This window comes from Nestor notabilis, unplaced genomic scaffold, assembly GCF_000696875.1.
Source record: "Nestor notabilis isolate BGI_N333 unplaced genomic scaffold, ASM69687v1 scaffold30336, whole genome shotgun sequence".
In the NCBI taxonomy this organism is placed as follows: Eukaryota; Metazoa; Chordata; class Aves; order Psittaciformes; family Psittacidae; genus Nestor; species Nestor notabilis.
This window is the reverse complement of record NW_009932943.1, coordinates 15,706-41,614: the sequence shown is the minus strand read 5'-3', so window position 1 is coordinate 41,614 and position 25,909 is coordinate 15,706. Positions and strand designations below refer to the sequence as shown.

General features: G+C 39.7%; 2 protein-coding genes across 2 annotated transcripts in view; one reads left to right on the top strand and one right to left on the bottom strand.

The window, feature by feature from the left end:
• Positions 1-5,345, top strand: part of AP3M1 (adaptor-related protein complex 3, mu 1 subunit) — a 9,386-nt gene extending 4,041 nt beyond the window's left edge. The window contains 5 exon segments of the mRNA XM_010016632.1: positions 1-35; positions 403-536; positions 1,205-1,412; positions 2,846-2,990; positions 4,292-5,345. The exon segment at positions 1-35 is cut by the window's left edge and continues 72 nt beyond it. Coding sequence (XP_010014934.1) covers positions 1-35; positions 403-536; positions 1,205-1,412; positions 2,846-2,990; positions 4,292-4,392 — 623 coding nt within the window. The 3' untranslated portion in view covers positions 4,393-5,345.
• Positions 5,346-9,318: 3,973 nt separating this feature from the next.
• VCL (vinculin) overlaps positions 9,319-25,909 on the bottom strand; it is a 31,551-nt gene continuing 14,960 nt past the window's right edge. Inside the window, exons 8-19 of the mRNA XM_010016633.1 lie at positions 25,301-25,476; positions 23,903-24,093; positions 21,214-21,413; positions 20,965-21,093; positions 19,780-19,929; positions 19,056-19,164; positions 17,717-18,019; positions 17,014-17,138; positions 16,511-16,696; positions 11,520-11,723; positions 10,786-10,890; positions 9,319-10,066 (exon numbers count right to left, since the gene is read on the bottom strand). Coding sequence (XP_010014935.1) covers positions 9,920-10,066; positions 10,786-10,890; positions 11,520-11,723; positions 16,511-16,696; positions 17,014-17,138; positions 17,717-18,019; positions 19,056-19,164; positions 19,780-19,929; positions 20,965-21,093; positions 21,214-21,413; positions 23,903-24,093; positions 25,301-25,476 — 2,025 coding nt within the window. The 3' untranslated portion in view covers positions 9,319-9,919. The remainder of the gene's footprint in view (positions 10,067-10,785; positions 10,891-11,519; positions 11,724-16,510; positions 16,697-17,013; positions 17,139-17,716; positions 18,020-19,055; positions 19,165-19,779; positions 19,930-20,964; positions 21,094-21,213; positions 21,414-23,902; positions 24,094-25,300; positions 25,477-25,909) is intronic.

Here is a 25,909-nt window from a genome sequence, read left to right as displayed (position 1 = left end):
TCTCAGTAATTCCAGATCTTTCTCTTTCTTTCATGGTAAATTTAGCATATATTTGGGAATTTTAATTGCTCAGGATTTATTTATCTTAGTGATCAGAGTTAAACAATTTTAAGAGTCCAATCACTACTTTGTGTGTTACACTTACTAAAAATAACAAGTTTTGCATTATGTTTTGAAGCTGCTACGTTGCTCAGTAGCTGGAATGGCTTTTCTGTGTACACAAAACTACAGTCACAGGAGGAAGTGCTGACCAGAAATCCATCTAGCTCAGTAACATGTCTCAGAAAATGGCTAGGAATGATAGTTAGAGTCTAAGAAATAGGAATTGTGTGGAGTTCAGTAGCTAGTTCAAACTGCTGGTACTTGATGAGATTTCACTTACCACTCTGCCACTACTTACAGAACCCGCGGCTGCTGGATGATGTCAGCTTCCATCCATGTATTCGGTTCAAACGCTGGGAGTCGGAGAGAGTCCTTTCGTTCATTCCTCCCGATGGGAATTTCAGATTGATCTCCTACCGTGTCAGTTCACAGAAGTACGTTTCCACACAGTGGTTCTACAGCTGCACCATCTACCGTTGTCCATGGGAGGGATTGCAGACGTCTCCTTGTCATGGGGGGAGTTTGCATTGTTGCTAAAACGCGCATTCTCAGGTTTTCTCTCATCTGTTGCTCTTCCCTACTAAAACAAGAAAACAGTTTTTCAGTGAGCTGCTGACACTCAGCAATCATTTCTCAGTGGGATAAGCCACAAGACAGTAATATAGGGCTGTCCATTCCTGGTAACTGTTGCTGCCTAGATGCCGTGTGGCTAAGTCTCTGTATACACAGAGGACTTTGATCTTCATAAAAAGGATAAAACAAAAAGTCTAAACTGCAGATGTTTGCAAACTAAGTCTGATTTGACTGGTGGCTGTTCTGGGAATTGCCTCAGTGAGATTAGTTAAAAAAGTAAACAAACAGATGGATGGACATTAGGACAATGATTAAGAAGAAAATCTTTCTTTCCCTGTGATTCTCTGCTAATAAAATCACTTCAGCTGAAGTGATGTTGCAGAGCCAAATACCACTTTTCACTTTTGCAACGAACTGGTTCTAACTTGAATACCTGCCAGAAACACAAGAACTATTTATGAGAAAAAGCTTTATTTTCTCAAGCAGAGAAGTAGCCAAGATGCGTTCAGCTATCGTTTTCTCTTTTCAGCTTGGTGGCAATTCCTGTATATGTGAAACACATGATCAGTTTTAAGGAAAACAGTTCTTCAGGAAGATTTGATGTTACCATTGGACCAAAACAGAACATGGGGAAAACAGTAGAAAGCGTTGTCATGACAGTTCACATGCCAAAGGCCGTACTTAATATGAACCTTACTGCTACACAAGGCAGCTATACGTTTGACCCAGTTACTAAGGTAAGTCTGAAGTTTTTACTCATTTAAATATCCAAGATGACTTTAGAACAAGTCATATGTATTGCAGAGTGCTGGAGCAGCCTTCCACACTTAGCAGAAAACTTTCCCTTCTGCATATACTTAAGGATTAAAATCTTGTCTTGAAAATACACTTTTTCAAACTTAGATACACACCAGCTGTGATTTCTGGTTTTATCAGTCTCCCTTCCCTTCCCCTCTCCCTTTCCTTCCTCTCTTTTCCTCTGCCTCTTCACTCCCTGAATATTTTTATTTAGTGGATGCAGCAGCATTTTGCCAGTGGTTTCAGCTATGGTATATGCTGCAATCCATGTTCTTTAAAACAAACTTATGCAGAGAAAATGCAGTAGAACTGAAAATAGGTAACCAGAAAAACAGGGAGCAGAAGATGAGAAACAAACAACTTCCAAAAGATCTGCCTGAAGACACACTGAAAGGGAAACAAAAGGCCTGAAAAACTGTATCTTGGGATTCATGCTTTCTTGCCTCTGAGCTGGGGTTTAAGCCCTAAATGTCCTAAGGCTCCTGAAGCTTTTTAGTACCCAGGAACCATTTTGCTGAATGCAGTCTGAGCCAAACCGTTCTGCTGGCTTTGACACCCTGCTCTGAGCTTTGGAATAGCTCAGTCAGCAACTGATTTGAATTGTAAGTGAAAACCCTCCACATCTTGTTTCTGAAAGAACAGACCTTGATCTTTTAAAAATGAAACCACAAAACAAACCCCCACACTTGAAGTTTCCTTTCTTCACTGCAGAATTCAATCATACTGTGCTTTTTAGAGTTGGGATAACTACGTGGATTGTAACTGCAGAAGTTTGTAGAAGTAGAGAGAACTGAGGGGTTTCTGCATTTATCAATTAAAAATTAACTGAATAAAACAATTTTCAGTTTATGATAACAAAAAAAAACCCAACTGTTGTGGGTGAGTAAAGGGCCAACTTGGTTCCATGTATCTTCTTTAAAGTGTTAAGAAGCAATGGGAACAAGTGACCCTTATGGAAGTTACTGTAACTTAAACATCTCCCTTTGCCATCTGGTTTGCTCCTGTCCTTCTCATTCTTATGTTCATAAAGTTCCTGTGACCTTTGTACTGGTTCCTCTCCTTGTTTCTAGATCCTTGTTGGATCTAGATGATCCAGTCTGGCAATAGAAACAATCATTGCTATTAAGGGAACAAGACGTATTAAATGCGCAGCCCAACTAGGGAACGCTCAGAGTGCAAAGGAAACCCTGGGGAAGAAAAGTCACCACACCTGCAGGAGCCCTGGCCATGCCAGCTCCCAGCCAGTGGGTACTTCTCAGGGCTACCAGGCTGCTTTCTGTACCCAACCTGCAAACCAAAAGCTTGGTGTGAACTTGACCTCATAGGTTGTTTCCTAGAAACCTACTACTGTTATTCTCTCTTTCCTGACAAGGTGTTAACGTGGGACATTGGCAAAATTACCCCTCAGAAGCTACCAAACCTGAAGGGCCTCGTCAACCTCCAGTCTGGAGCCCCCAAGCCAGAGGAGAATCCCAGTTTAAACATCCAGTTTAAGATACAACAGCTTGCAATTTCAGGTGGGTGTGTGGGTGTGACATGCAATTGACGTGTCCACCACTATTGGTAGTGATGGAACGAATAGCAGTAGGAACTGAAGTGGAAAACTTAATCTTTTAATTGGAGATGCTGATCTGGAGTCAGCTTACCAAAACAGTCAAGTCTGATTTACCCAAACCTGACTGTTGCTCTTGCTGGAAGACTCCCTTGCTGGGAATTGCAAATTCCCAATTGTTTTACTCCAGAAAGACTGTGAGAAGTGTTCAGAAGAACGGATTTTTCTTTGTTGATTTATGTATCAAACATGCAAATTTACCCCTTTAGTGAAGAGTGATGGATGATGATTTAGCGTGCTGCTCTTGACTTGCTTTAGCCTTGTGCCCCTAAAGGTCTTTCTAGCAGTCAAAAAACTTCATTAATTTTAAAGAATGCCCTTCTTATTCTTTTCTTCTGGAGCTGTTTAGGTTTTCATCTTCAAATCAATCTGCAAGTAAAATCAGAATGAAGTCTGTAGGGCAAGTGCAAAAGTAAAGTTAAAGCAAACAAGGCCTCAGTCTGCAAAGAGTTAACTCACGCGAGTTATCCATGTGGAAAATGCTTCTATAAGCAAGCTTTGCAGGATTAACACCCTAATAGAGCAAAGGCTCATGCCTGAAAGGAAGGAGGATGACTGAAGGTGATAGTACACGTAGTTCCTTTCTAGGTAGGTACCGGGTTGTGGTCCTTTTGCTTCTGGACTATGCTGAGTAAGTCTTCTTGCTTGTGCAAGAACAGAATCCTGCAGCTTCCTCTTAAACTTGCAACCCTCTACTTTAAATCTAGCAAAACATAGTGGATCAATGGCTGGATGCCAGAGAGATGGACCTGTGAGAACACAGGGGACAACCTAAAACTGTTAGGTAATTAATAGCTGCTGGCATTCCTCAGTTACTACTAGTAGAAGGCATGCTGATCCTTGCAGTTATGGTTTAAGGTGAGAAGATTTCTAAAACTTGTCCTTTGCTTCATCTACATGACTGGAAGCGAGTGCAGCGTACAGGAGCTGCAAGATGGGACTCGTTTGTTCAGTAGTTCATTCCTTGGAAGGAGGATGTTGGCTCATAGAGCAGAACACAAAAAAGTTGTTGCCCTGCTAGGGCAGCTACCAGGAAGTGACAGGAATGGTCTCTTCTGCCATTTCCAACCAGATGCATGTGTGAAAGGAAGGAAAATGAGCTTCCTACCTGATCTGACATGCTTCAGGAAATCAGAACTCTTAAACAGACTGACATGATTTCTTACATTCTGCTTTTAACTTCATGCTTGTTTTTGTCTTTTTCAGGACTGAAAGTGAATCGCCTAGACATGTATGGAGAGAAATACAAGCCTTTTAAAGGTGTCAAATATATTACAAAAGCAGGAAAATTCCAAGTGAGGACATGAAAGGCTGCTCAGCTTCCAAGAGGAAATTCCCCTTAAAAAAGAAAATTTGACTGCTTAGTGACTTACGTTGCTATTAATTAGGTGCCAATTAATAGACACTGATTAGTTTCGGATCAAAGCATTTGTGCACAGCAGCTCTTAAAATGAAAGCATAGCTTAGTTTTTCTTAATATGGCTTTAAAATAAGGTACTTTTTTTCTAATACACCTTCACTCTTTTTTTACTGAATTGTTGTGCTGGTGAATAGTTTGGTGTAGGTGATCCACAGAATGCCACAAACACTACACTGCCAGTCAGATACCAAAGCCCAGAGGTCAAGCACATTCTGAAGGCCAGACAGGTCACAGGGGAAGTCTTGTGGTGGCACATTTTGCTGCTGCAGCCACCTGCAAAGACTGCTGAGCTATTCTCACAGCCAGCTGCGAGTTGGCAACCCACAAAGCATCATGTAACCCCTTTAGAAACAGAGAGCAGCAGCGAGAGGGGCAGGGGTCCCCCGCGGGGGCCTGGCATGTAGCAAGTGTCACTCCTGAGAAAGAGCTTCTGATGAAGAAAAAAAATAACTTCCTTGTTGTTTACAAGAAATCGCCTTTCTTAAGAAGCATTTGCCTTAATCAGCTTTCATTTGTGCCATCTGCAGATGAGCTGATAAAAATAACATCCTGCATTAAATCTGGGAGGTGATTGTTGCTTCAGTAATCCACTTTCTTTCCATTCAGTCTCATCATCGCCACCATTATTTTTAAGAATACAGTTGCAGAGAGTAAGATCTATTTTTTATGTGAAGCCTTTGCTTTGATTGTAGATGTTCCACTTGTTCCGAGTGGATGCCACCAGATTTGTGCCATGTGTACATTGGAGCGTAGCTTTTTAGGTAGCACAATAGAAGTGTCAAGTGTATTTAATGGTTGTGTGCTTTAATGTTAATGAAATAAAGGGAACTCTACTGCAAATACATCTTCTCTTGTGAAATGCTTGCACAATTCATGATGCTCATAAGCAGGAGACATCTGCTTAAGATACAATTAAGTGACGACTATTTGCTACTTCTTTACTGAACTTGATCGCTGTGCAGCTATTTGAAGTTTAGAAGGGGCATTTAGGAGCACAGCAGGTAAGCTCCCTTCCATATCTTTTATTTTTAAATGGAGGAGAATTAACGTTTAGATTATGACATTTCAAAGACAACAGTGATGAAGCAAAGCTGACTAAACTTCCTTATGCCATGTACTCATTATCTCTGTAAACCAACGTCTGCTCCACGGTACCTGCCAGGTTTCAAAGCACGCCTTTGGGCAGTACTTAGGTTGGGCAACCCAAGTTAAAGATGAAGGAAGGGCAGGAAACTGGAGAATCTTTATTTCCCTAACCTGTTTGGTTTACAAATGGATTAGGTGAAAACCTTGCTTCAGATGAAGAACAGGAACTCAAGTCATACAGTAGCCAAAATTTCTAATGCTGGGACAAAGAATGATCCAGTCTGGGGGAAAAAAAAAAAAACCAAACAAAACCAAAAGCAGGGGAACCCATGTGAGCACTGTCAGCAAGCCAGTAAGAAAAGAAATGAGCATCTGTTCTCCATCAGTCACTTCACTGGTATCACTGGGGCAAACTTTGGCCACAGACAACCATTTTGAATTCCTGAAATAGCAGCAGATCAGTGCAGAGAAAGCAGCACCTGTAAGAGAGCCTTGCATTTGTGTAGACACAACACAACTGCAGAAACATCCATCAATTCATCACTCATCCTACAGCTCTGCTCCATGTCTCTGCAAATGGATTCATTCAGTTCCAGTAATGTTACTAGAAGTCTTCAGATGTAACTGGTAAGGTCCCAAGCTTAACTGTGAGTAGGTGGAGCTGCTGTCTGCCTTAGCTGCCTGGAAATGCTGCAAGATCTCCTTTCACAACTGACACGGTTACTGATACAGAACGTAACACACTATCAAAACGGGCTGGCCTTCACACCAGCACTTCACTCAACAAGTTGCAGGATGAGCGCTGCCGGCCTTCTGTATCTAGGACACAAGGGGAGCATGCACAAAGCTGCTGTCTCTGGAAAAACTTCCAGCTGTACTTCACAGCTCACCACTGGAAACCACCATCAGCAAGAATTACACTCACCTGGTAGGAAACCACCTTCGGCATGAGAAATGGCAGTGGCTGTGTGAGGCTTACACCTTTTGCTGGTGGTGTGCTGGCTCCTGCCGGCTCTTCCCAACACAGGAAACTCAACTGCAGAATCTGCAGAAGGGGGAGGGTGTTCCAGGCTCCCTGTTAAAAAATAATTGCACCAGCACCTGCAGGAATAGCACAGCTTAAGGAATTGGAGGGTGCCGTTGCTGAGGAATTTGTACTGCCAGCTCTTGATCTCCCCTTCCCTAGGTGTCCACCTCCAGGAGTGCTGACAAAGGCAAATGTCTCCCAGGTTCTCATCCTCTCAGATACAGACTGAATTATGTGAACAGCACAAAATCTGAATTTTCCCTATCATTACTAAATCCCAGATGCTTTCTGGCACTGCGGGACTCCGTTGGGTCCCACAGCACCAATAAACATTGGTTCCACAAAGTCAGAACATGTGTGCTGGTAGATATTTTTAGCAAGAAGTGGTGTTTGTAGGAGATTCTTACCATGAAGGAGTGAAGGGAGCAGAGAATGGATCCTGTGCTAATCACCCCTGCATTCAGTTTGTGAAGTAAAATGCAGATTAATGAGGTGTTGGCCAGAGCAGCAGTTCTTCCCTTAATGACAGGACCAGAAAATCCCATTTCGTGTTTTCAAAACCTTGCTTAATGCTACTAGAACAGATGACCATCAGGCCTCTGGAAGAGCTCTGGTTTTCTCCCACCGGATCACAGCTTCCATTCAGTTCTTTAACCACTAGCTTTATGGGCACAAAAGACAGAAACAATCTGAACATCATCTCCTGTCTGAGAAACTGCACTTCATTCAGAATACGTAGAAACATCTGTCCTTTTGCTTTACTGTTTCTGCTGCTTTAGCTTTTTGCTCCCCTTGTTATGGTGTCACCCACTGCTCCGTTACCATTAACATCACGAGCTGACATTTGTACAAATGCATTTTTATTGTTTTAACAGAACTGAAGAAAGGTTGAAAACGTTAGACTATACAATACATTTTGGTTTATAAACAAAGTTTGATAGTGGCAAAACATTTCTAAGTGACATTCATGGTCTTTTTTTCAAATTTTCTCTGCGTTTCAGGTCTGAAGACCACTAGAGTTCAAAAAAGCAGTAATTGCATAAGGTGGACAAGGATCTCAGCTTGTACAAAACAGGTCAAGAACTTAGAGCAAACATTCTGGAAGGATATCAAACGCAACCATGATTCATAACTTTCCTGCAAACATTCTGCAATAAACAAAAGGTGATCTTTGGCATAAACAATTACATATTAAAGGCATTAGTAATATTGCATTAATATCAGTCAAGCAACTAAACAGTGATGCTAAAAAAAAAATATCTGACAGACAAGCCTGAATTGGGGGAGGGGGAAGAGAGGAAATGGTGAGGAGCATTGAAAAGTAATACAAGAAGACTACTTAGAAAAATCCTTTAAAAATAACCCCTACCTAATTCAGTGTTATTTACTGTTAAATAGAAATTACTACATTACAATTACGTTAAAGATCTGGTATAAACCAACCAAATGCAAGACATTCAGGTTAAGGCTCTGGCACCCCTTCCCTCTTCTTCCCGTTGTAGGTAATTGCAGGAAGAGAATATTAAGGAAAGATCCGAAGTACCACATATTCTGTAATACCCAGACACAAGGAGTGAATTAAAGATGAACACATGCTTTCTCTTGCTAAGTTCAGGTTGAGGCAGATGTCGTATAATCAGTTTGAGTTCCCTTTTTAGATAGCAGTGCAACAAAGGGGGTGGAGGGGAGAAAGTCCAAGTGTAGAATAACAGTTGCAGACAGTTAAACTGTCAGGTTCCTCCTCCTTTGAGCTGTTAAGACTGAGCAGTTCTTCCACAAGGGCACTTCTATTAAAGGTGGTTGGATCATGCAACACTTCAGCAAATTAAGAGGGCATCATGAGGTCAGTGTACAGAGACTCATTCTAAAACAACAATCCTGCTTTCTGTCAAATGCCAAAAGACATGAGGAAGCAATGAAATGAATATATGTGTGTGTGTATATATATATATATAAATATGAAGGCATGTTCAGTTACAGAAGGATAAAGGCATCCCAAGTTTATTTTAATAATGAGAGGGATGGGGGATTTTTTTGGGGGGGGGTTAATTGTTATGGTTTTGTCTGCCAGTTTTAAGACCCAATAACACTTCGTGCAATTTCCTATTATTAGACCTTGAAAAAAAGAGTCTGAGCCTCCAAATACCAAGAACAGTAAAAGTAGCCCAGTATATTTTGCATTATTTGCTGGTAGCAGTTTAGGCTACCTGAAAAGAGTTTCATGTCACTGCAGCTCTTTGAAACCTTGCAGGTTTCAAAAAGCTCATGCATGGTTGGAATCCAGGGCAGTGAAGCAAAAGGTCTTTTTTCATTCAATACCTTTAATCTTTTAATTTTCACCTTGAGTGGCTGGAATAACATTAAATGGAGGGAAAAGTTAAAAAAGAATAAATGCATGTGCTCATTTGGTTTTCGGAAGGAAAGAGCCAGCATGTGGCTTTTTCTGCTCCTGGACATGCAGCTAGCTTAAGAGAACCAGGAGTTTCCAGCTCACTCCGTTACTGAATTGAGCAAGAAGGACAGATTTCCATGAGTTAAGGTCTCCAGCCATAAGGTTTTAAGGCTCGAGCTGTCAACAGTGTGCCGCTAACGTCCACTGCAAAGCATTTCAGTACAGTACAAGAGCTCTGGAATGCCTGCCTACAGGGTGACAGGAGGGTGGCAAAGACAGCTCCAGTTTCTGTTAAAATACTACTGCCAGGAACAAATCAAAAGCAAAGAATGTAATTTCAGACATGGAATTGTAATCCTCAGTTTACAACTGTTCTGCTGCCCTCCCACACTTTTTAATGTAACCCCCTTACATCTTCCATCATTTCTGCATGGTGTAAAACCAGCCACCTGCTGAAGTGTTCAATGTTTCTCTGTCAATGATTGTCCCTAAAAACCTGCCAAGTAACCAATAGTGTCCTAGACTCTCAACACAAGCTTAAAGTGAGGTCCATGTTTTATACCATCACATGGAAACTAAAGGAATATACAGTGCATAAATGAAATGTGCTTCTGGGAGTACAGAATTCATCAAGAGAATCTTCAAAGCAAAACAAGATAAAAAATAAAGGATACGAACTGTCTACCATCGGAAGTGATTCTGAGGTGTTGGATATCAAATGTGTTCCGAAGACATTTGAAATGCATTCTCTTATAATTCATACCCTTAGAATGGGGCATTAGCATAAGCTGACCTTACGCTCATGTATACAGCACCTTTTGCTGTTAATATATCTCTCCTGTTTCCAAGAAAAAAAAAAAAAAAAAAGGCATTTTATGTTACAGGAAACAATACTTATGTGGCAAGTGTCTACTGATACCAGGGGGTCTTTCTGACCCAACGAAGAGTGAATCCAGCATCTGTTCTTATCTTAATGGATGCTGCTTCAGCTTCTCTCACAGTTTCCTTCACAGACTGCATGAGATTCTGGGCGTTATGAACCAACATCTCAGTTGCCTGGCAAGAAAAAGACAAATTTCCAATGTGTTGGGAAATACCATGTCCAGGAGAGTAATATGGAAACCCATTGTGCACGAGGACCCCCAGTACAGCATCTTAAGTCAGTTTATTGCTGACTTAAACTATGAAAAAATAAATGGAACAATTAACTTCTGGAAACCAGCAAGTGGTATCCTGACTCAAAACAAGACTTTGCCATTTCTTGCTTTATATTTGTGCAAAATCAGAATAAAAACTGAGTGTCTCAAAGTAGAATAATCTCTCAGAAGCCAAAACTGCAGGATTTCAATTGAAAACATGCAACTGGAAACTAACAGAACTGCCAGTACTCAAGATGTTGTTGGAGAACAAATATTTTCAGTACACTCCACCATAGGGTGCTCCTACTCCTCCAATGTCAAACCTGCTGTATTTGTAAAAGCAAGTTCTTCAGCTAGGTCACTTTTCACTGTTAAATCAAGGAAACCAACAAGTTGTTCATATAAAAATTTGAACCAGAGTAGCTTTGTGGTTTGGGAAGGATTGATGTTCCTCTATTAAACTATAGCTTTTGAGTCAGAAACCAAGGTGCTATACTAAAATCATCATCACTAAACAGCTGAGGTAAGCGGCCAGACAGTGAGTTCCCAGAACACACCCAATACAACATGTTGTATATTTTTTCCCATTAAACTGATCAACATTTCTACAACAGCATCAATTTTTACAGCTCTTACCTGTTCCGACTCTTCGTCGCTGATGTTAGTTCTGCCCAGCATGGTAGCTTTGACAGTGGAGAGAATTTTCAGTTGTGTGCTGATGGTTGGGATTCGCTCACAGACCTAAGGAAGGGAAATAAAAACCACTTCACGCTGTCAACTGAACCAGTGCCTTATCTGTTGGGGTTTTGGTTTTTTCTTTTCTGAAAACTTTTTGATTTTGTTTTTACTATTAGATCAGGAATAAGCATAGAAGGGATCTTACAGCCTTCAAGACTTCCTGACAAATATTGGTAAGTTACTTGAATCTTATTGGAATTTTTGGGATGGAGCCAACATTTTTCCTTTCTTCCAGATGTTCTTCAAGGGTCTGCTTGGTTAAGAGTGGCACGATGTATGTTTAGCTGAGACTGAAAAACTAAGGAGTGTTGTATTTCTGCTACTGTTTGTTGATACAAAGGAGTAAGTAGATGAAATACAAAACAGTACAGGCTTAGGACAGACCAGTGTTCATAGCACTGTAATTTTCAAAACTTCTTTGGACACTGGCATCTTCCACTCACCTGTAAACAAATCCTGACTTTACCAAATATATATGGCCATGCGATCTAAAAACAGACATAGAACTCGACAAAACTTTCCAAGCCAAGGAAAGATACACAATTTACTGCCACAATTCCTGTGCTCACTCACGCCAAGAGAGGAAGAGGTGTGAAGGGAGCAGTTGAGGCATTTACAAGTTAACTCATTACCTGCAAGAGGTTTGTTCTAATGCGCTTGTCAGTGCACTGCTTTGCCACCTCTTTGGCTAACCGAGTGACTTCATCTGATGCCTTAGCAATGTCCTTTGCACACTGAATGAGGGCACGCTTGTTTCCACTGCCTCCTCTCACCAGGCGTGACATCTCTGCCATTAGCAGTGCCATTCGTTTAGCAGCAGCAATGATGTCGTTACCCTGAAGAGAGGAAGAGGAGTTAACATCCACACCACCACAGCTGCTGCACAGAAGTCATGGCTCAATGGCAGTCTACATTTTGGTAGCAGCACTTTCAAGAAGTTAAGGATGGAATAACCACTTGTGAACAGAGGTTTCTTCAAGGAACAGGGAAGATCTGTACTAATCATACGTTTCTAATATTTTTCTTCCTAACACTCAGGAAAAACTTCGCCTCAAAACTGGAAAAGAAGTGGTAAAGAGAAGTGTTAGTTTTGTCCATGGAATGAGAGTTACTGCTCTGCTGGATGGGTTTTAAGATAAAGCATGTTATTAGGATTTGGAATTCCAGATTTCCCAAAAAAGACTTTAAATTAAAAGTGTGCTAAATAGCTTGTTAAACCAAATAGCACTAATGAAGTTAAACAGTGTAGTCATAACAGTTGAGCATGAAATTTTCAGTGGCATCTGAAAATGAAGTTGTTAAAGCATCAGCTGTGCTGTGAAAGGAAAAATGGAAGAGAATCGGTAACATATAAAACGTTTGTCACAGGTAATGTGGAAATGGGATGCAACTGTTACTTTTCTTTCTGTGGGTTTGTTGTTTGGGTTTTTTTGTGGTTGGTTGGGTTTTTATTTTGTTTTAAGGTATTCCTTGAAAATCTATCTTCCTTTTTGACAAAATCTCCCCCTTAAAAATAAAGCTTCCAGGAGAGAACTACAAAATAGTTTAAAAGATAGTCTAGTGATATTTCTTACATTAAAATACAGATTTCTTGTACGTCAAAATTAGTCACAGAAATACCTCTGAGAAATACTTGAAACATGAATTACATAGGAATAAGGCATAATAATTTCTTACACTCTGTTCCAGAGAGAAACCTGGTGCAAGAAAAAGCAGACCTAGATGATCAATTGTTAGTAGTCTGTTAGTGTATTTAGATTCATCTTTGTAGAAAGTTGTTAGACAAAAGTGAACTATTTGGTGCCATGAAGCATTCCTATGGTGCGGATGAAGTATTAGCAGAGTGAGTTTAAAGAGCAGCACTCTCTTTCCTAGTATAATTCCACATTAATGACTGATGAAGTCTGGAGCAAAGAGTACACAGTGAGAACCCAACTTAGCAAATGTATTCTCTATCCCTATAAGCACATACTCCTATGACTCATTGCTAGCAAATTCAAGAAGATATCCCAGATATTTTACAGATACAGACAACACAAAAGGCTGAACTATTTGTTACCGTGACCTAATAGCTAAACAGTTTGCTAGTATAACCAGTTAGGATGCAAATGACATAACACAAAGTTTTTCCGTGTTTTCACGTAGGAGGATCAAGAAATTAGGACCAGTGTCATTTACGAAGCTCTCTATAAAGTTATCCAAGCATCAGAATCTGTAAAGGACAAGAACATTTTTAAAGCCCTTTTTGAATAAAATAGTTTAGTTTATCTGTCTATGTAAGCATACATACACATACACCCCCCTCATCTTTCTTTGTTACGGGACACCAACCTTATTTTTGCAGCATGCTATGAGAAGTGACCAGTTTTGCAAACATTTGTGCTTAGACAGAGAAGACAGACTACTTGTGAATGTCTGAACCTCGTGTTAGATTTCCCCTGGTTTGGTATAAATACAATCTCAATTCAGCACCTCACAGCATTCAGTGCAGCTTCTTCATAAAAGAATTCTCTCAAGACCAGCTTTTGCAATACAGCCAAGTGCAAGCCAGCAGACAGTCAGTCCTCTTCGATAAACACTGCCATACAAAGCCATTCCTTGTTGTTGGAAGGTATTTTAATTAATGGCATCAGTGGAGGCCAAGCACAATAGACAGGTTATATGGCTTCTTGAATGCTGCATACTCTGATATATCTGGAAGTCATTAAGAAACCATTACCCATGGCTTCCCAGGTAGCCTCAATTAATGGAAAAAAAGAACAGGGGGAGGGAAGACAGCCCCTATTACAATTTGAAAACTGCCATAACAAAGAAAAACAGGCAGATGCAAAGGGAAAAGAAGCCTTTGAATATTAATAAGTGACCCAAAACAAGCTTTAATCCGACACTAACAAACAAGATCTAGCAAACTTGTGAAGCCACTTTCAGTCCTTAAAATGAAGTGCAGACACACTTATTCATTCAGAATGGCCGGGCCCAGCAGGGATCAAGAGTGATGCAAATGTGTCAGTGTTCCAAATGACTGGATGCACACGGATCAGTCCCCGGGGAGACTCGGGAGTACCTTACTAGACCACTTGGTTGCTTCCCGATGTAGAGACTGAGCAGCAGCCAGAATGGGCTGGTTAACGGGCTGATTGGTTGGCATTAACAGCAGCTCAGGCTCGTAATCATCTTCAATGTCAGAGGGGAGAGTGAATTCAACATCTGCATCATCCTCCTCATCTATATCTACACCAGCCTCAGCCGCTTCATTAACCACAGTCACAGGCTTTGCAGGTGGCAGCAAGGGTGGAGAAACGGGACAGTTAGTACAAGAAGCAGAATTTGGTAGAAGAGCATGAACTGAGCTGTTTTAGTGATCAAAACGTCTTCTTGGTCTCTCAGGATCTGACCAGGCAGCTCTAGGATCAGGTCAGAGGGAGGAAGTAAGTAATACAAGATTAGCAGAAGGAAACAAACATTTCACCTGTGGACCAAGGTTAACAAAAATATTAAGAAGTTACAATTCGAAGATGCAGCATCATTTTTCATCTGAGGATACAGCTTCTACAGACAGAGGCTGGCTTGCAGAACAACATTTCTGGGAAGACAATGGTGAAATGAATGGATTTTCTGTTTAGATGAAAGCTGGTTTGACTGCACACAAGCAGGCACAGCAGCTGATGACTGTGGTATTTGTGCAGACAGAAAGCTTTGTATGGAAGCTGTTCACATACATGTGCTAAGAAAAGACAGCAGCATGATCACACAAAACTCACTGACACTGCTTGCTCTAGAGTGAAAAAAAAAAAGAAGGTGGGACGGGAGACACTGTAGAAATGAGTATTGAAGTATCATGGATAACATGACAAAGAACAATACTGGGTTATGAAAAGAGGAGATGATGCCGAACGTCATGAATGCTGTAAATATTACACTTAAAAATACTGAAACAGGATTAGCAGAATAAAAGGATTATGAAGCACATGACACTGTTTTGCCACAGGATGTTATGTTGTATCCATCACCTTGAAAGAAAAAAAAGAGGGTTAGGGAGAGCACAAGGAAGATGTAAGTGATGTAACAATACAGGCATTTATAATAAAGCAGCATTTCGATACAAAAATATTCTACAAGTTTACCAACTGCATTTCTTTGACTATAGCCAAGTGTGATAAAACTCAAACTACCAATACTAATGCATTTTCAACTGTGTTTTGCTTAAGATACAGCTTTTGGGGGGGGGGGACGGGACGGACCAGAAATAAACCACAACAACCCAACCCAAACTACAGCAACAAAAACACAAGCTTTGGAAGGAAGCTGTAACTTTTGCATGCTGCCAAATCAACTTGTCTTCAAAGACAAATTCTATTTAAGTGCTAATCTAACAAAAGGTTTCCAAATATCCTTCATGCTCTGGTTTATCCAAATGAGGGGGAAAAGCAGTGAAACCCAAAGCAGCAGATTGTGCTCAGTTTGTGCTCCATGAGAAAAATGGAGTATGTAAAAGCCCAGAATCCACTCAGTGGAGTTTTTGTAAAGGAGGAGAAAAAACAAATCCATTTCAAATCTTACAAGAATGAAGAATGTTATCAAAATTTTTTTCAAAGCCTAAGTGTGTGTTTACCCCTCCATAAGCATAACGCATGGTAAAGTACCTCAAAACTAACTTCTGAGATGACCAATACATTCCAGTATTACCCCTTTAGTAATATAAATATGCATTTGGTATATCCAGAAATATGGGAAAAATAAAGCTTTTCATTTTATGGAAGAGACACTCAAACTGATTTGCAGGACTTCTTTTGTATTTTATCTGTACTTCCAGAACAAATGTTGCTTAAGCATAAAGCACTTCAGTTGATTCTGTAAGCTATTCAAGTTTATCTTCTCATTCAACATCTAATATAATGGAGAAAACTGGAGATTTTAAAAGCCAAGTTTAGCCTTTAATTTATACCTGCAGAAGCCTAAATCTCAGAAGCTCGGTTACTCAGTTGCTGCCATAAGAAAAATATATCTCTTTGGGTTAAAAAAAAAAAGGGAGAAAGCAAAGTAGTTATAAGACTGATGAGTTCACACTGCTTTGTCATAGCACTGAAATGGTAAGGAAACAATGGATTTTGATCTTGATAGCGAGTGTGACTCACTACAAAAAAAAGACCAGGCCATCTAATACATGGTCACTTCCACAATCATAAATGCACCAGTTTAATGGCAAAGTAACTCGAAGCTCCTTCCAGAATTAAGACAAACCAGCTCATGATTCCTGCAGCTGGCATCTGAAAAGTCTGTATGGATGCTGCAAATATAGCAACCAGCTTATTAGTGGCTCTCTAGGCAATACTAGCATCAAGATCACACACAGCTTAGCATATGTGTTCACAGAGGTATGTTAATAAAGCATTCTAGCAATTCTGAGTATTAGAACAGTTGACCCTAGTTCACTGCAAACTTAAAAGCGTTTTTAATTCCAGCAGTGTTTTTTACTATTTGTTCTACTATTGGAAGTCTCAGTGACTTCCTGTGCCACTGAGACAACTAGCTTTGGACTAAACACACTGATCCTAACAAAACAAACCAAAACTCAAACCAAAACAGATTCCTTTTAGCACAAGACACTTATACAACTTCTTACCTTGCTAGACCATTTCCGGGCTTCATCATGCAACTGCCTAGCAGCCATCATCATGGGCTGATTAATAGCTTCTCCTGCTTTCTGCTCTGGAAACTCTTCATCCTTTTCTTCAGGTGGTGGTGGTCTGGGTGGGGGAACCTCACCTTCTGGCAGTGGTGGTTTTGGAGGAGCAAGCTCATCAGTCAGCTAAGAAATGCAAAAGTCTTATTCAGTGCAATGAAATAATACACAGACTGAGCAAAGAATGGTGTCACAGCAAGACATGACTGCATGACCTTGTGCCTTTTTCCATTTTTCAAGTGCCCCATTAAAGGAAACACCATGTTTTAATGTCTCCTTTTGAAAGCTGGATTGCTGTCTTTTAGACTTAAGGCTACTTGTATGCATGGCTGGCCAGACAATGCATTTTATTTGTAAGGAATAAAAATATACTCAAGTAATTTCAGTATGCAATCCACACGCCAGTGACAACTGTCTTGTATTACAAACTATGCTGCACTTACATGAAGATGCTCAAGGTCAGGAGGAGGAGGGGGGAAATCTGGTTCCTGAGGCTGGAAGGCTTCTCTGACTTTGGCCACAGCTCCCAGAATTCTGTATCCAGAATCCAAGAAACTCTTCTGCAAACCTGAACAAAAATCCCATTACCAGTTTAATAGCATTCTGTAATATTTACAACTGCAACAGTACCCAAAAAAATTGTTTCTACACCATACTGTGCCAAGTACACATATCTGTGCAAAAAAGATGCTTAAAAACTACCAAAACGTGGGTTTACATATTTCATATGTTAGTGTCATATGCAACATGCACAAAATAAAGCCTAGGCTGAGTAAGTCACAGTCAGTAACCAAAGTAATTTCTAAAAGAACTTTTAGAATGAAAGAAATTAGGCAATACGTTCTCATATCATGTAGCATCACTGATAACCAGTAGCAAATACTTGTGACAATGATTATGAAATAATAAACAAGAATGCTGAATCCTTCTCTCTTGATTATGCCTCCAAAGGGCCTTGATTGCATTTTAAAAGAGCGGGATCCAGCAGTTAGTGTTGTGACCTTGATTTCACCGTTCTGAGACTTATGTGTACACCCTATTTGCATAAAAGGGGGCACACAGCTGTACAAGACAAAATGAGCACTACTTCACGTCACTTCAGCGAGTAAAAAACAACCATTTTAAATTAGCTGACTGAATCCTTACCGGGATCAGAAATGTTTCCTGCCACTGCTTTAGCATCCATTACCATCGGCGATATGGTTCTGCTTAGCTCATCAGAGGCTGCTTTAACTGCCTCCCGGAACTTAGGATCTTCTGAATTTTCAACCTCCCTTTTTGCCACCAGTAGGATGCGGTTTGCTCGCCTAGCAATGCTGGTGGCACCAGCTACCAGCATCTGAGGTTGAATGTTGGCCATCGCAACTTTACATTTGTCAAGGTCTTTCTTAATAGCCTCTTCTGATGCATCCAGCAGAGATTTAGTGTCAATGGCTTCATCCACCAACCCTAGAATAAAAGTTACACACATTAATATTCTAGTTTCAACTGTGGAAAGGGATATTTAGTATTCCAGAGGCTGCTCACAACTGGACAAGTAAGTTATTTCCAAACTGGGAAGGGGCAGAAGGGGCCATGGAAATCAGACCAAATGTATTACCGCAGTTCTACTTTGATTATGTGGTACGTAAGTACCATAAACATGGTCAAGCTTGCTCCAACTAATGACATCCCAAGCTCATACACATCTACTGTGGAACACTGTCCAAGTCAAGAACTGGCTTACACAGTATATGCAGCAGAGATTCCCTCCTCTCGCTAACTTTCTTTAAGCATATTCAGTACTTTTTACCTCTCAGTCATTTAAAAGGAAATATCCCTCTGGCTGTGGTTTTACTTAAGGGTGATATATAGCGATAAGGCAGTGAGATTGAAAATACCCACAACTTGATTATGGGGATGGAAAAGGAGGCAGTAGAGAGTCAAGAGATAAGCAGACCAGTGCAAAAGATGTGCACTTTGGAAACACTGAGGTGTCTCTGCAAGACTCAGCAGCTTTGTTTTTATTCACTGCTTTCATCAAGCTGTTAAAATATTTTGAACATGTTTTCTTATCCCCACTTAATTATCTGTCCTCATTCAACGTGCCAAGATTAAACAGAAAAAACCTCAAGTTGCTACAGTGATACACTGCTAGAGTAGCAATCTCAATGAACAGTCATCATAGAATCCTTTGGGTGGGAAAGGACCTTAAAGATCATCTAGTTCCAACTCCCCTGACATGGACAGGTATTCTGCTTTTCCCCGCAAAAGAACTAATGCTGAATTTACTTCCCTGCAGCTCAGAATTAACAAATTTGAAGCAAGCTGCTTGTTTACGCTGTAACATATACGTATTTCTGGAGTCAGAAAGCACATTTCCATTTCTCAATTTATTTTTCATCAATCATTACTCTTATGCATGTTTCATCAATCTGAACAGGGAAAAAATGCATACCAGCTAGTTAGCCACAAGTATAATCTTCAACAAAGGTTCCTATTTTACCTGTCATTTTTTCTACATTATCAATCCACTGGTTTTTCATAGTCTCAAAATGTTCATAAGCAGCTTGATTTCCAGGATTTCTCAGGAGGATACGAGCAGCTGATACTACCTGCCAATGGAAAACATTTTTAACTAGGGAAGTACCTGTATATAACATCACATGGTCTTGAAAATGCACGTGTTTTTTCAGTGCTGGATGTGTAACTCCTCATTTGGAATGCTAGTTCATTAATTCCAGTTCAACATCTAGCTGCTTGAAGATGTACAATGCTTCTGGAATTCGTGGACACAAATACTTTTTTCCTGGAACTTATATTACTTGGAACATATAATACATCTAATATATCTTAAAAACACTTCTTGAAAGCACTAAAGTACAACACTTATTACACCACCAAACTTTTAGATGAAAATTTAATTTGGAAACAAAAAATTCATTAAAAAGCATTTTTTTCACTTACATATTTTACTAAGCCTCAAAGTAACTTTGTTCCAAAGATAAGTTACTAACACTTATTGTGTTAGTTGAAGAATAAGACTTGTCATTTAATCAGTTTCTTCTACATAATGTCATATACACAAGTATTTGCCATTCCCCTTTTAAGAGCACCAGCACCGTGGTCTGTGCTGGCACTAACGTCTTCTGAGAAGAGAAGCGTGAAGGCAACTGCACAAAAGTAGTCCCTGGCCCATTTAATAGCCCTTTGAGACTAAGGACACAAACCTGAGGGGTAAGTTCCCTTGCAGATTTCACCGTTGCCTGAATGCCCTCCACAGTAGTTTTATTGGCAGTTCCAACTGCAGCTGCTTTTTCTGCCGTAGCTCCCAGTCGAGCAGCGTGGTTTTCAAAGTTTGCTGCTCTTTCATCAAACACCTGATTGTCAGAAGAGAAAATACCTGAGAAAAAAGACTAACCTCCGTATTGGAACACACAGTTTCTTCAGTGTCAAACACCAGCAATACCTTCATAACATCCAAATTAATTCTTCTGAGAGGATGCAAAAGGACACAAAAGCTTTGAACCTGGGGTTTTTTTTTATTCTTTACATTACTGGACTTCCTTTACTAACTCACTCAGGCAACAAAGGATGCTGACACACTTTATCACTTTGAGGTATCAAGTACACTGATTTCTGACAACTACTTTGTAACAAATATCGTGTTAGAACTACTTCAGCTCAGAGATGAATCTTCAAAACCATAATCCAAATGTAACTATATTTGGAAGCTAAATATGGGCGGTTATCCTAAAAAAATGAAGCTTCACATTGGAAAAAAATAACCTTCTTCCACAGTTCTTAGTTATTCAAGGCAGAATACTTTGACAAAAGTTTCACCTGTCAAAAAGCTAAAATCTCCAAGGCCTTGGGAATCATTCTGATCATGTTCAAATCAACCAGCCAAACAGAGCTGCCAGACACAGAGTTTTAGATACTTCATACGCAGCCAGTAGCTTTGAAATACAAGAAATGTTATCCAGCAACAGTTAAATCTGTTCACAGATAGTTGACAAATCCTGGTATGAATTTGACTATTTTAATCAGCTTATATAATGTTGAGATACACAATCTGCTAACTAGTGTGTCAGTGATTTTTGCACAAGAATTTTTAGCATGCTGAAGGCAACGTGGTACGAACAGCACAGGGAGAAAGCTTTGCCAGTTATCTAAGTCAGGGCCAATACAATTTCTAGGGATATACAGCACAATTCTCAGTCTCCAGGAGGCCAGAGAGATTTCCATGGCAATCATTCTGCTGCCAGAATTAACAGCACCTATCACAAGCTTGAGGAAAAAACATACCAATTCATTTTTCAAACTACTGAATCATTTTTCAAAATACTGATTCAGGTAAAATTAAACAATAACTGAAGCTTCGCGAGGGAAACATACCACCTGGGTATACTTGCCTCATCTCTATTGGGAGCATCAGAGGGAGCAGTGGCTGCTACTGCTAACAATTTAATAGGAGTTGTGGTGTCACTAAAAATGTCAGAAACCTCCTGGGTCATTGCCTCTTGCATCCGTGTTTTCAGATCCTTAAAAAAAGGAAAATAATTAGCATATGATACAGGACTATTACGTGTTTAGGGATTCAAATCCCATAAACCTTCTTGCATGTCATGCATTTATTTCACTGCACAAGAGCAGATTTTTACCTTCAGTGAGTCCTGAAGCTGAGCAGCAATTGCCCTGGCCTGAGGAGACTCTCCCTCCCCTCTTGCTGCGAGGTCAGCCAGCTGAGCAGCCAGCTGGTCTACACGGTCACATTTGGCAAGCAGGTCTTGACGATAAGGTCCCATCATGACATTGGCTAAACGACGACCTTCTGCCACCAAACCCCGAATTGCTGCCTGGCCTACAGTGGAAGAAGTCATGTTGCATTAACATACAGTGGAACAAAAAAATGAAAGCATAAATCAAATGCCCCATGAAGTGACACTTCAGAATTCTGCCTTTAAAAACACCTTCCTAGGTAGTAGATAGGATCTTCTGCAGTTTATCATTGAATGACTGCAGTTCAAACCCATAGAGAGATTCAACTCTCACCAGTTTCTTTTGCTTATTACAGCAACTCTGGCTAGATGTAGCCTTTTTAACTAGGGGTGTCTGACAGAAGTTAACCATTATCATTATCAGGCATTCCTACACTACTAATCTGTTGACTCCAATAAAATGCATTTGCAAATTCTAAGTACTGCAATTCATCTCCACATCACTACAAGTCATTAGAAGATGAGCAGGAAGAGCAGAGAAAACCCAAGTAAAAAACCCAAATGACAAAGCAGAATACCCTTTCTCAGGATTCCAAAAATCATGGGTAAGAAGTGTCAAGAGTCTGAGGAGGAGGAATATGGAGGGAAGAACCACCTTACAAAGCCTCCACAGTGTGCCAAAAGTTTTTCTGTAAAAAAAGTTATTTTTAGCATGAGTGATTTCCTTCATTCACTCACAGAAGCTTCCTGTTCTTTCACAAGAATATGTTCCTCTGTTCTTTCATTAACATAATAGTATTCTTTTAAAGGAAGTCATCTTATATTAAGTCCTTTAAAGACCTACTGAAGAATCATTCTAAGCCAATGCCAACACACAGGTAATCCAAGTTCATGATCAAGTTCAAAATCACTTAGAAGGAAGTTGTCACAGGACCCGAGTATGAAAGAATCACTCAGCACTGCCACCACCATTTTAGAGAGCTTATTATTGTATCTAAGTTTGGTGCTGCTGCAATGTCCCAAGATGTGTTTTAATTGTTGTTTTGTATCAATCAAGTGCAGCCAAGCCAGTGCATTTCACACACCAGTTTATATTTCAGTACATCTTGCCTTGTTTGTGTCTGCCAATTAAAATTACTTTAGCCATCACTTAGATAGCACAGTTCATAATATGACTGCATGTACATATCTGTAGCAGCCCATGCTACCGAAGTGGCTGACATGTTTATAAAACAAAATACACATTCTGCCTTGTTACTTCAAAATTCTGTTTGTGTTGAAGCACTGCCCTGGGATAACTGCACACACACAGCTATTTGTGACATGGTCGTCAGTACTACAGAGAACACTGAAGTATTATCATAGCAATGAAAATACCAGGCCAAACTCTACCACAAGTGCTGTCCACGCTGACGAGAGTGCATCTCTGGTTTATATTCTGTAGTATATATCCAGTGTTGAGAAACTTCAATTCCTTCAGCAAGCTTTCAGTATTTATGCAAGCCTCATGATTAACTAGTCACTTACAGACTTCAAGGGGGGATTAAGTTACTTTTGTGGCTTTTTCAATTAAACACAATAAAAACTGAGTTTAGGTTTTGTGCTTTTTTGATCCAACCGTCTCACAGGTAACTGTGTTCAAGACAAACATCAAATTTGAGAAGGTTTTCAGTCACTGTCAAAATACATCATAAAACCTATCTGCCACCTTCTTGGTCACCTCATTCTGTGCGAAATTTCCTCCTCAGCAAGTGTCAAAACATGGAACTCCACTATTCTGTTCGAAATATTACATGTAAATTTGCATTTCACAACTGTCCAAGCTATCAGCATCACTCAATCTTTAATTCAAGGATCTGTCATTGGTTATTCACACAACAGCAGTTATCTTGACAGATAAGGTGTGAGAAAGAGGTAGGAAAGTTTTACAGTTATATTACTTCGTATAAGGCCTGTTTTCACCCATTGTTATCAATTGCACGGCTCCAGTGTAACTACACTGCTCAGAATTAACTGCTATAAAAACCCAGTTTTCAAGCTTTATCCACCTGCTTGCAATAGCATTAAAAGAAGCTAAACAAACAAATTCAGAAATGGTTTACAATAACCTCTCATTAAAGTGACTCCTGAACCATAATTATATGCTTGCTGATAGCACGCTTGGATTATGTGATCACCTTTCTCTTTGATTAAAGAGCATTCTCCTCAGATAACCCAGAAACCATACAAGAAGTGATAATTTGTAGGTCAGGCTTATGAATGTTTTTCTCCTCTCTGAAGGACTTAAATTACTCAATTTGCTGGGGTAGGTATAAATTCAAATATGAGATAGTATATTTGCATGATAATAAGAGCAAGGAGAAGTCTAAAATTTGTCTGTTCTACAGCACACGTTCTACTCTTCACCAAAGTTGATCTTTCCAGAAGACAAAGAAAACCATGGGCAAGCCTGATTCAATAATATTGCAGCCAGGATTTGGCTATACACTTCCACCCACAAACTGCAGGTCTCCACACCGGTGATGAGATGCCACGCATCTTCAGCATTCTCAGGAGCAGTAGTTTCAGCCCTAAAAATTCCTAACATGTTTAACCATGAAATGTGGTGGGAAGAGCACACAGATACACTTACCTACTCCCCGATCAGCAACTGTAGGATTGTCTATCCACCTTTGAGCTTGCTCAATCTTGCCCTCCAAATGGACAGCTGCTTTAACTGGCCTAGTATTTGCTACAGCCCTGTTTGTTTTGGACTGTAAATTCTGAAGTGATGTAGCTATTTGTTTAGCCAATGCACGGGCCTCAGGAGAGTCACCTTTCCCACTAAGGATTAAAAAAAGCATAGTCACACAAAGATCATTTACATAGCAGGAACACACAATGAAAGGTACTTCATCTTTTTAAATAAGGTTAAATTTGACACTCAGGTCTCAGAGCAAATAATGCAGATCTGTCATCCATAAATCCCCATCTCACACTTCCCTGCTGTGGAACCTAGATATTAGATATGCTCGACCCAGCACTGAGGTGGGGGAAGGCATGGTACTGTCATTGGTAATACCAGTGTATGACTTTGATTTCCCACATGCTGTCTTACGAGCAACTGCAATAATGCCACACAGATTACAAGCAGAAAAGTAAGCAGCAGCAGGACCAAGGCTATATATAAACCTGAAAAAAGATAGCACCTTAAGATCTGCAGCAGCTAAACCTCAAGGAAAACTTGATTAAAGTGTCTAACTCATGAAGAAAAATATTTCTATATGTATTGCGATAGGTCATAGATGAAGATCACAATTTATACAGTAACTGTTTCTCCACTTCCATTATCAAGCATCATCTTTGCAAAACTGATGCAGAAATGTAATTTCTGAAAGTCTTATCTTTTATATATTTTGCATTTACAGCTTAGAACAATGACACCGACTGAAGTAGTAGGTTTTTCACCTTGCCATTTAGTAAATTGCTTAGCAAAAAGCAGTGATGACATTTGTCTAAATAAACAAACTTTAAATGTCACATTATCTCCTTTATTTGAAGTGCTTTGACAATACAAATGAGCCCACTTTTGGCTCCAGTTTGCCTGTTAAATATTCCACAAGTAGTAGAAAGAAAATATTTCTTATGTAATACAAATCTAATTACACACTATATTTTTGTTGGTTTTTTGGGGGCATGAAAGGGAGGAAGGGGGTTGGGTTTTGGCTTTGGTTTTTGTGTGTATTTTGTTTTTGAGGAAGATAGTGCAAGTTGGGCTTTGGGATAGAAATCATAAGGTTAAAGCTTCAAAACAGATATATATTTTACAAATTACATTTTTTTAAGGATGTTAAAAAGTTATCTCCTTGTCCTACACCCTGCAATTCTTGGCATTCAATTTTTACTAAATGCAATACAGAAGCTCAGAAGTACAAGATGTCCATTCACAGTTCTTGGAGAAAAACATATTCCCCAATCAATATTCTGATTTGTTCAACACCTTGAACTGCAAATTAAGATCATTCAAACATATTAATGGTGATATACATACTGTCGTCGCAGATCTGACAGCTTGGCTGTCAAAGCAGAGATTTCACCCAAGGAACGAAGGATATCGTCTCTTTCTTTAGGCTCCTCACACAACTCTGCAACTTTCCTTGCTTCAGCCATAATTCCCCGGATATGTTCTTCTCCTTCACTGCCCCCATTGGGATCTGCAAGCCAGTTCTTAATATAAAGAATTTATGTATGAGTGAAGATAATCAGTAATGTTATTTCTATAGAGACTTTAAACAAAAAGAAATACCAATACAGCTTTCAAAACTGTACTTAACAGAAAATACTTTTCAAAAGCAGTTTCTCTTTATTAGCAGCCATGAAGTTGTTCTTTTGTCTGGCAGATTTTCTATTTTGAAAAAGATGTCACACTAGATGAAATCTACCCAAAGATTTTACATTCCCTCCCCAACATTTGCCAACAGTATTTTCAGAAGTATAATTAAACTAGTGGCTTTAGAGACTCATTATCTGGCTTTCAAAAAGAAAACAGATGCTCTTGTGCACAGGGTGGCACTCTTTACAGAGCTCTTCCTAAAAAGTCTCATCATAATCTTGTTCAACATATATAATATTAATGTACCTCTATATAATTATGATACTG